The sequence below is a fragment of the Vigna umbellata genome, chromosome 10 (genome assembly GCF_029865625.1).
Source record: "Vigna umbellata cultivar VRB3 chromosome 10, Vumbellata_1.0, whole genome shotgun sequence".
In the NCBI taxonomy this organism is placed as follows: Eukaryota; Viridiplantae; Streptophyta; class Magnoliopsida; order Fabales; family Fabaceae; genus Vigna; species Vigna umbellata.
The window spans coordinates 17,042,640-17,053,738 of NC_142174.1; the positions used below are offsets into that span (position 1 = coordinate 17,042,640).

Here is an 11,099-nt window from a genome sequence, read left to right on the forward strand (position 1 = left end):
AACTCTTTAAGTAGCTTCCAACCCAAAACAAGGTTATGAGATCAGATCCTGAATCAAAATTTAGGAGCTAAACCTTAAAATAAATGAAACATGTAGAAAATGAGTTAAGAATGGAAACAAAGTTTAAGGTGTTTATAAAAGCAAAAAGAAAAAGAAAAAAAAGGCTAACAAGGAGAAGTGACAGCTAAGTTGAAGAATGAAGAAATAAAAAATAAAATTTACAATTCCCAATGGGAAGGAATTATTGGAAGTAATTTTGGTTTGGGGAAGGCCATTCTTTCTGTTCCTCTCTCTCTCTCTCTCTCTCTCATTTTTTCATTCAAAAGTCTCTTTTGACCACCACCACCTTCCACCTTCTACCCTTCTTCCTCCTCCCTGCTTCCTTCTTTCCTTTCTCCTATTTCTCTTTCTTTCACGCACACAACCATCCACTCTACGCATAAACCTCTAAATTCTCTTTCTCTCTGTATATCTCTCTATGCTAATCAACCAGTGAATGGTAACATCTTCTCATTCTTCCTCTCATCTCTCTGCCATTCTTCCATAATGGGCATCTGTTTTTCAAGCACCAAGGTCAGCGGCTCCAGCAGCAACAACGCTGGTGCTTCCAATCGCAACCGCAAATGCTCGGAGCCCGTGGCTGCGCAGGGGGAGCCCGCGGAGCATAAGCAACAGTCGTCGCATGGTCAACGGCGGCGCGAAGAATCGCGGAAGCCCCCACGCACCAAGGAGAAAGCGAACGGGCGTCGCCCGGGGGGGACGCTGCCTTGCGGAAAGCGCACGGATTTTGGATACGAGAAAGACTTTGACAAGAGATTCTCGCTCGGGAAGTTGTTGGGACACGGCCAATTCGGTTACACTTACGTTGGGATAGACAAAGCAAATGGGGATCGTGTCGCCGTTAAGAGACTCGAGAAGAACAAGGTATTCGGTGTCGTTTATTTTGTTCTTCCGCGGATACAGGAAACCCAATTTAGATTATTTTGTGATTGTTACATCCTAATGGAAATCAATTTATGTTCTTTTTCCAATTTTAGTTGATGGGTCAGGGTGAATTATGATTTTTTTTTTTGTTTCGCGGAGATACTACTTATTTTGGTTCTGGAGATTGGTATATTCATTTGGAATATGGGATAATGATGAGCTTTAGTTACAGTATTTAATTGAACAGGCGTTTCTGGAATTCTGCTGATTCCCCAGTGCATCTTATTTTGTTCGTCGTTGACCTCGACTAGCTCGAATTTCTGATTTCGAGGTTGAAGTTTTTATGCCCGATTTTTCTCTACCACGAGAAGGTTGATTAGTTATTCTTTTTTCTGCAATTTGTAAATTAAGCAACTTGGTTTTTTTTATTTTGACCCTCTTCTTTGAAGAAGGAAGGTTCACAAGTTATTGATAATTCAGTTTTATCTTTAACTTTAGCTCACCGTTATGTGGCAGCATCCTCTTGAAAGGTCATGATAGAACTAATTAAAGTCATACGGAATAGTTTGAATTTGAGCGTGTTACACGTTCTACAGCAAAGATGTGAAAAACTACTAAGGTAGAACTAGTTAGGGCTGATTGTGATGTGAAAATCCACATCCTGATCCGTTTCCGCTACAAATAAAAGAGCAGCGGGGTAATAATGAATCTGGGTAGCGTTGGCGATGCCTGCAATTGTTTTTAATATATGCGAAATATGTGTTTTGTGTTCCGAAGTTTTACTCTGAGCGCTTTCTGGAGTTTTCTTCTCATTTATGTTCCAATTTGTTATAATATGAGGTTTCGTGTGATCCTGAAACATTCCTAGAATTTGATGGCAGATGGTTCTCCCTATAGCGGTTGAGGATGTTAAGCGTGAAGTCAAGATATTGAAAGAACTTACAGGCCATGAAAATGTGGTTCAGTTCTACAATGCTTTTGAGGATGATTCATACGTGTACATAGTTATGGAGTAAGTTGCTTTTGTGTTCAGTCTCTTTTTTATGCTGTTTCATTGTTTTCATATGATTTTGGGCATTACTTAACTGCAATATACTCAGGGTATATCTTTTGGGAGCTGATACATCGAATCCTTTGTATTGTTTTCTTATGTTCTTTTATGTATACATCAATGTTATTAACAACATGAACTTTATCACAATTTCCATCTTAGGTTATGTGAGGGTGGAGAACTGCTAGATCGGATATTGGCCAAGTAAGTTTCCCAATGTGATCCCCATCCCCCGCACCCGGGTCTGAATGGATCCTGACTGTTTACATTTCTCAAATCTCAGAGCCATGATCCCTAATACCTCCAAGTATTTGTATTTTCTTGTCGTGGAACTTGACTCTGTCTGCCATCTTGTTTATCAGGAAGGACAGTCGTTATACTGAAAAAGATGCAGCTGTGGTTGTAAGGCAGATGCTTAAGGTTGCGGCTGAGTGTCATTTACATGGGTTGGTTCATCGGGACATGAAACCAGAGGTGTGTTCAAGTTTCTGGCATGTCTAAGTAATATGGAGTTGTATGTGCTACTATATATTAAAATTTTTTCCTCCTTGCAAGCAGAATTTTCTTTTGAAATCAACCAGAGAAGATTCACCTTTAAAAGCTACCGATTTTGGTTTGTCTGATTTCATAAAGCCTGGTGAGCAAAATTATTTGAACTAAAAATTTATTTATCCCCCTTTGCATTCAACTTGTTCTGGCAATCTTTATTTGGGAGTTATATTTTTCTCTCTTTGAGAACAGGGAAGAGGTTTCAAGACATTGTTGGCAGTGCTTACTATGTTGCACCAGAAGTGTTAAAACGAAAGTCAGGTCCTGAGTCAGATGTATGGAGTATTGGTGTGATTACATACATATTGCTTTGTGGGAGACGTCCATTTTGGGATAAGACAGAGGATGGTATCTTCAAGGAGGTATATTTCATTTTATGACATGAATCTCCTGTAATTTATGTGAGATTTTGATCTATTCTTGTTTCTTTAGAAACAAGAATAAATGTTTGGCCTTTACATTCATACCTTTAATTAAGAATTTGAAAATCTTTTGATATTACATTTAATTTATAATCTTGTTACATTCAGGTCTTACGGAACAAGCCTGATTTTCGGCGGAAACCATGGCCAACCATAAGCAATGGTGCAAAAGATTTTGTGAAAAAATTGTTGGTAAAAGATCCCCGTGCAAGATATACTGCTGCTCAGGCTCTATGTACGTATCCAACTGATTTCTTTTCATGAGAAGGCTGTTTATTATGTTATCTAGTTGCCTTTCCTCTAACTAATTACTGCTTTATCACTGCCTCAAATTTTCGAGCCTTCAATAATTCTTTGAGTTTAAACACTGAATTTATATAATTTGGAATGCTGTTCATCAACATTGAGTTTAAGTGCTGATTTTCTTCCCTAACAAATAAAAAATTTCAGTTTTAATGATGGCAAATATTGAAGCTATGCATATTGCAAAAATTGCTCTCATTTTAGACTTTCGATCATGTCCACATTTCAAAAGTTTAATTTTTTTTTCTTACCACTCGAGACCAATTTGTCGTTCAATCAAAATGATGTTTGTTTAAATAAAATCGAATTTAATTCAATAAATTACTGAAGTACAAAAGAAAAGTTGATGAACAAATTCGAAGAGAAAAAGAAGTACACGACAAAGAAAAATATACTACACAATTGATTGCAAATATACCAAAAAGACCAGTAAAGTTATCTTGAAAAAAGAAGAAAGGAGGGACATAACCATTACTGCAAGCAGGCAACAAGTGGGGTGTCCCAGTGCAAGAGACTCTCAGTTATGGTGCTTTGAGAGGGTAAATGCACTTACTCTTACCTCCACAAGTAGTGAGGTTGTTTCTAGGATTTGAAGCTATGACCTCTAGGTCAAAAGGCAGCATCTTTAGAGATGGCAAAGCAGGACGGACCATGCAAGCTGGCCGCTAACCCACACAGAAAAAACACAGCAAAATGTTTATTTGAGTCTGCCAACCCGCCCGGGCCAACGACGGGGCAGGGTTGGTCAGCCTGCAGCCCACATAGTCTTTATTTTCTTTTGTCAATCTTGTCGTTGCACCATGTAAATTCACTGTGCATGTATGCAACAGTGACAAAGTAAATTTGCAATAGGTAAACTGGTTATCTAAATGGCAGTAATTAAATAGTCATTTTCAAAATTTGTGAGTAGCCTACAGTCTTTACATGTTATGAAATAGCTAGAGCTGCTCAACTCTGTTACTTGTTCGGTCAAGCTTGGTTTACCGAATCAGTAACGCATCAGCTTTTCATAGATTTTTCAGTTTCCGAATTTGCTTAGCAATTATGCTTAATTTTGTTTCCATACAGAGTTTTCTTGATCTAATAATTTGGATTCAAACTGTATTCTAATTGTATACTTTTCCCCTTTATCTAAACATATCTAAACCAAAGTCATACCTAATGTTGTGTTGCATCCACGAATTCTTATATTTCCAGCACATCCATGGGTTAGAGAAGGGGGAGAGGCATTAGAGATTCCTATTGACATATCTGTCCTGAACAACATGCGACAGTTTGTGAAGTATAGTCGGTTGAAACAGTTTGCACTAAGGGTGAGAAAGGACAAATTAATTCAAACCTTTGCATGTTATAAGCAATGGAACTTGTTTGATGCCAATTTTTTGTTACTTGATTATCGTGCAGGCATTGGCGAGCACACTTAATGAAGAAGAGTTGTCTGATCTGAAAGATCAGTTTGATGCAATAGACGTGGACAAAAATGGTTCTATCAGTCTTGAAGAGATGAGACAGGTAACTCATTAATCAACTTCTTTCTGAATATATTAAATCCACACACTTTACTTATCAATTGCTGAGCAATCAACCCCTTAAATATAGTTTTCCCTGCTTTGATCTAAAGGCCATACTTTGTGCAGGCTCTTGCTCAAGATCTCCCTTGGAAATTGAAAGAATCACGTGTGCTAGAGATATTACAAGCGGTTAGTATCTCTGACGATCCTCTGCAGGCACCACATTTTTGCTGGTTACTTTTCAGCCATTTTTTGATTAAAAATATGAAACATGGAGTTTCTTGGGTGTTTAATTAGTATATGCAGTACAAAGGATAAATACTTTTAATTTCAGACACTGAGAGATATTCTTTATCTAGCTTTAAGGATAGTGTATGAAGTGTACTTCTGAAGTAGAGAAAAGAGTGTTAAGAATCCTTACTTGAGAAAGAAAAGTGAGAATTTCACTTTCTAAAATATACAGTACAGGATTCTCTCTTTTTCCAAAATATTTTGTATGTTTTTAATGAGACAATAGATTTGATTCCCCTAATCATTCTTATTCACCGTTGTGGCTTTTTGTTGTGTGCCGGCAGATAGACAGCAACACAGACGGGCTAGTGGATTTCTCCGAGTTTGTAGCAGCTACATTACATGTACATCAGTTGGAGGAACATGATTCTTTTAAGTGGCAGCAACGGTCACAAGCTGCTTTTGAGAAATTTGACTTGGACAAGGATGGCTACATTACTCCAGATGAACTTAGAATGGTCAGTCTCGTGTCTATTCTCAAGCACCCTGAACATTTTTTTACGATAGATTGTCCTTAAAAAATAGTAAATAGTAGCCCTGCAATAAAATAATTAAATAAGTTTTTAATCATTCATCAAAGTTTATACTTTTACATATTTTCTGCTAGCAACTGATATGGTTTATTGGTTTTTCAGCACACGGGTTTGAGAGGGTCCATTGATCCATTGCTTGAGGAAGCCGACATTGATAAAGATGGAAAGATCAGCTTACCAGAATTCCGCAGACTTTTAAGAACTGCAAGCATCGGTTCTCGAAACGTGTTGAGCCCGAATCGCTTGCATCGAAAGATGTAGATTAGATGTGTTTGATTGACTGAGACAACTGAGGAAAAGAGAATGATGATTTTTCTCTAAGATGATCTGGTTTGCCATTTGTGGTGAAGCCGTTGTTGTGCACATTTTGCTGTGTATGGAACTCTGAAACTACATTTGTGGCATAGAACACAGCAGAATAGTGTTAAGGTTAGCGTTGAGGAGCATATGAAATAGTGTGTGGATTATTGAGTTGAGGTATCAGAGTTACATCAGTGTACATCATTTAAGTTCAAGGCTTTTCTGGCCCTGTTTGTGTAATTCTTGTAATGTGTAATACTGTAATTATAAATAAAACTATTCTTACCCTCCTTCCCCACCTCAAATAATCTTCAATTCCAAACCCCCTTATTTTATTAATTTTATTTTCCTTCTCATCTCAAAATAATTAATTTTAATTATTATTTTAGGCTGAGGAATAAATTATTAGTAGAATGTTTTCAAAAAATATTCCGTTTATCCGAAATTAAATATATATTAAATTTTAGTAATTCGACCATTAAATATTCTAAGTTTATTGGATAGATCGGGTCTAAATTTTTCAGAAATTTTAAAATCATCTACTTTCAACTTTTAAAGAAATAACTAAATATTTATGCTCAATACCAAAATATTTAAATGAAAGATTTTTTAAATTTAATATGTACAAAAAAAAAGTTATTTGGTCAGTTACTATTTTTTGTTGTTTTTACATTTTATTTTGCATTTGTGGTTTAAACATACGTGAGCAATAATGGAAACTCTTAAAAGTCATATAAGTTTTCGTTTTATTTTATTTTATATTTTGGGTGTGGAATTTGAGACCTAGAAGAGCCAGGAATAATACTTGGAGAGAAAAAAAATATAGAAAAGAGAGTCTAACAGTAATTAGGGGACTGCAAATAGAAACTGAATGGGCCAAAGTACAACAGCACATAAATACTTAGTTTTTTTCATATACAGGTTCTTTTTATTCATTTAAATAAATTATCTCTGTTGAAAGGAAATTCCTTATCTTATTTTGTCAATTTTTCAAACTTTTACGAAAGAGAAACCGTTTCTTCTCCAATTTATTTCTTACTTTGTTTTTTTATTTTTAAAATTTATTTTAATTTGCTTTTAAGCCTTTTTAAATCTCTAAATAATTTAGATTAAAATAAAATAAATTTAAACTACATTTTTTCCATTAATTTAATCTAAATTTTGAAAACAGTAATTCGTTAACTAAAAATTATTCAACTATAGGAAAACAAATTTAATTGTTTTTAGAAAAATAATTACATAATCATGTCGGTATATGATTTTTTTTTCCTTCCTGCATTCCAAAAATGTCTCATAAAATTTAGTAGAATATGTAAAATGCAAAATAAATGCATTGAATTTTCCAGTGTTCTACCATTACCTTAGATTGTGTAAGCATTTTTAATAAGATTAAGTAAAGATCATATTAAGTGTAAACATGCATGCATAATTCAATTAATCCTTGACAATGGAAAAAATTTCATTCTTTTTATAATAAGATGTAATTTTGTATTACATCTTAATTACAGAGCACAGGAGACACATTTCACCACTCCAACGAGGTACACGTACAAAACAGGGAGGTGCAGGAAGAAGCTACTATACCAAAAATAGTTACAAAGAAAGTGAGGCGCTCAAAACGAGCCCATCTTTTTCAGCCCCAGCTATATCATAATATCAGTGTAGTTTTCATTAATTCTTATACAACTATTGATTACTTTTTTAAAAAAACTTATGTTAAAATTAAAAGTCTATTTAACATAAATTACATATACAAAATTTTATATTAATTTTAAAATATTTGATTTTTTTCATATATTATATATTTATAGTATATTAAAATATAAATTATTTAATCATTATGTCATTATTATTTAATTTTAACAAAATTTTACATAAATAATCACGATCATATAAAATAATGGGACCCACATATTAACTTAAACACGTGTATGGCTAGTGATACAGGTTGGCATAAACGGTGCCAGCAAACCTATGATGTGTGGTCGTAGATGAAAAAAAATGCTCGATAAATAGTATTAACTCTCCGGTTTCGTTTTGTATTAGTATTTTAATATTATTTTTTTTGGGAATTATGAAATATAATATTGTTTTATTAGGTATAATAAGAAAAACTAATAAATATTGTTTTATTAGGTATAATTTTAATTATCAATATTGTTTCTGACTTTATATATAACATTTTTATAGGACCGTCTTTTTCTCTGTGTATGCATCTATAGTTTGACTTTAAATATCTAGACAAAGACACAGAAGAGAATATGTTTCTCGAATTTGATTGGTTACAGCAATGGAACGATAAGCGGCAACGTGTTTTCCCTATCTCAGAATTCAGTTCAAAGACGCAAAGTATGTTTGTACCACTCAACGGTGATGCCAGTAACCATCTCTAAGACTTATAAATAAGTTAATTAATATAAAAGAAAACACATCTAGAACATAAGAAACATTCTTGGGCTAATTGAAAATTTGAAAAACAACGTTTGACAAATGATACAGACCTTATCTTGGACCAAATATTAACGATTTCACGATGCAAATTTGGATAAACATGGGACGCAATTGAAACAGTAAAAATGTTACTTTATACATATTCTAACGTTGATTTGTGCTGGCAAGAAAACCTTTGATTTTACTAATGAAATGTCACATCCATTCTTCGGTCTCATCCATAATCACTCTAAGATGGGTCACCTACACATATTAAAAGTTAATTAGGTTACTGATGTCATGTCACTATTTTTACTTCTCACATAAAATGATTTAATATATTTTTTGTTTTTTTTTGTTTTGCGGACAAAATCATAATGTCTCTAGTATTTGTAGTTTTAACCTTTTTAATTATCTTTTAACTCTGGTGATTTTTTTTATTAAAGATGACTGCAAATGAAAAATATTAATAATTAATTACAATGAAAAGGAAATATAATATTTATATTAAAATTTAATCAGCTTACATAAGGTAATCAAATATATCGTAAATTGTTTTATATAGCTCGTCACGTTCATTTTTATAACAATTAAATTAGTAATAGGAAAATAGTCTAATTTTCATTATTTTTTTATGTGGATTGGTTTACAGCAAATTGAAAGAGATTATTAAGATATTAAAGAGTTCCCATTTAATTTGATTTTAATATAATTTGCTTAATTTTTGTTTTTGTTGTGAGATTCGTTATCATACGGTTCCTATCAAGAAAGCAGTGGAAGTTTTCTTAGTGGACACATATATAGTAAGAGTGATAAAACATGAGAGTTCAGTCTACTTCGTAAAAAAATGGATCTTTGAACTGGCTTGCCAAAAATGTAAAAAAGAAAGAGTTTAAGTTTATTATTATATAAAGCTAATTTCAATACAAATTTAATAAAATAACCAAAAATATATTAAAATTATTATGTTTTAAGTTTTGTTTTAATATAAGTTTACTATTAGTATTACAGGAATTAAATATATAAAATAAACTAATTACAATGAATAACCTATAATTTTTAAACAATAAAGACTTTTTACATACAATAACAAGTCGAATTAATACTTAGATATGAAGGATTATTTAACCACATAATAAGTTTAACTTTATTTTTTTAAGTTAAATTCAATCTGTTTAGGATTTGTTCTTATTTGATCTAGTAAACAGACTAAAGTAAGATTTATTAAGTCTTTTTATTTTGGAATAGTTCAAACTTACATTAATTTGAACAAAATTCACATATATTATAACTAATTTGGATAGTTTAGTATTATGGTTATTATTTATAATGAATTATCATTTTATTATTACTAACTATTGTATTATTATTTAAATGATAAGTAATTAGTTGAATTAAGTAACTCTAGTGTTATATTTTTGGGTTTAACTTCTATTATTATCTAGGTAACTCAAATGCTACGTTTGTGGATTTATATTACCATTTAGGTTGGGTGACACGTTTGTAGGCTTTTGTTTGTGTTACTATCTAAGTAATTCATGTTCTTTTAAGCACATAATTGTGACAAAACTTTAGTCTTAAAAATTGACAATATTTCGGAAATGCGATTATTGATCATAACGATGTCTTAATAGTCTTGAGATCGAAGCATTACCATTGTATGTAGGGACAAAAACTCCCGTTATCCTTGATTGGAGAGTTTATTCCATATACTCAATAGTCATACATTACTTAAAAATTGAGATCAAATGAAGTTTAAATTCTTCTTCTTTTGTATTATTGAAAAAACTATAACAAAACTCTAATTTTCAAAATGAAGAATATTTTATGATTAACTCTAACTATGTGTCAACAAACTTGAAATCAAAACATTGTATTTAGATAAAACATAAGCATCATTGTATCAACAGGGACCGGGCGCCGTACGGGACGGACACCCACGTCATTGGACCATCAAACGGACCGGACGCCCACGTCACCGTATGGGACCCAGGAGACTACCCTTCTACTTACTGTTGGGAAGGGTTGGGCATGGTAGGCCGGACGCCCGTATGCCCATAATCATCCAACCTTACCGCTTGACACTTGGGGAAAAACAACTCGCCGGTTACCCGCGAGGACGACCGCCCGCGTTACTAATCAACTTAGCTTAAGGCAAGTAGGGGTTTAAAAGCTATTGGGCTGATTAGGGCCGTGATTAACTTTTCACTAATCCCAAGCCCATAGCGAAAACTATAAATACAGATCCAGGGTGAGTGGTAGATAAGTTGCATTTACTGCACATTTATTACTATTCGATAGAGAAAAGCTATTGCTCACAACTGACCTTAGCATCAGAGAATCTTTTGCAGGTCTCTCACCCTAGGACTGGGAAGGAAGTTGAGGATCGAGTACAGAGGTCAGGATATACGAAGGAGAAGAGGAGGACGTGGAGATACCGAACGATACAACCCTAAACAATCATTGACACAAGAGTCACGTGTAAAATATTGGGAGCTCCCGTTACAGTGCATATTTCTTTTTCACCATTGGTCTGTACAAGTTTCACTAACATTTTATTTGGAAGTTTTATGTTAACACATTATTAACTAGATACAAAGTTAATTTATAATATATAAATAAATATAAATTTTATAAACGATTTCGTTAAATTAAGTTAAGTTTAAAGTTAATATTTAAAAAAAAAAATATTTTAAAACTAACTTCAAACATGTAATCAAAATGACTAACGAGGAAGTAATATGGCACTTTTCTTCCATAAAAGATATATCAGGCATATATAGTC

At 33.2% G+C, this 11,099-nt stretch overlaps 1 protein-coding gene across 1 annotated transcript; it reads left to right on the forward strand.

The window, feature by feature from the left end:
• The first annotated feature begins 249 nt into the window (after positions 1-249).
• On the forward strand, positions 250-6,175 carry LOC124839648 (calcium-dependent protein kinase 28-like). Its single transcript, XM_047315536.2, has 12 exons — positions 250-924; positions 1,806-1,936; positions 2,138-2,179; positions 2,338-2,449; positions 2,534-2,612; positions 2,717-2,886; positions 3,055-3,181; positions 4,447-4,562; positions 4,654-4,761; positions 4,887-4,949; positions 5,336-5,509; positions 5,687-6,175. Exons 1-12 carry the CDS (start codon positions 547-549, stop codon positions 5,843-5,845), a joined length of 1,659 nt encoding a protein of 552 aa, XP_047171492.1. The 5' UTR covers positions 250-546; the 3' UTR covers positions 5,846-6,175.
• The last annotated feature ends 4,924 nt before the right edge of the window (positions 6,176-11,099 follow it).

What these genes read in the sequence shown, in the direction of transcription:
- LOC124839648 (XM_047315536.2), top strand. Translation starts at nt 547, where the DNA reads ATGGGCATCTGTTTTTCAAGCACCAAGGTCAGCGGCTCCAGCAGCAAC. An exon ending in AGGATGGTATCTTCAAGGAG is followed by an intron (nt 2,887 to 3,054) that starts GTATATTTCATT and finishes TGTTACATTCAG; the next exon opens with GTCTTACGGAACAAGCCTGA. An exon ending in TGAAACAGTTTGCACTAAGG is followed by an intron (nt 4,563 to 4,653) that starts GTGAGAAAGGAC and finishes ATTATCGTGCAG; the next exon opens with GCATTGGCGAGCACACTTAA.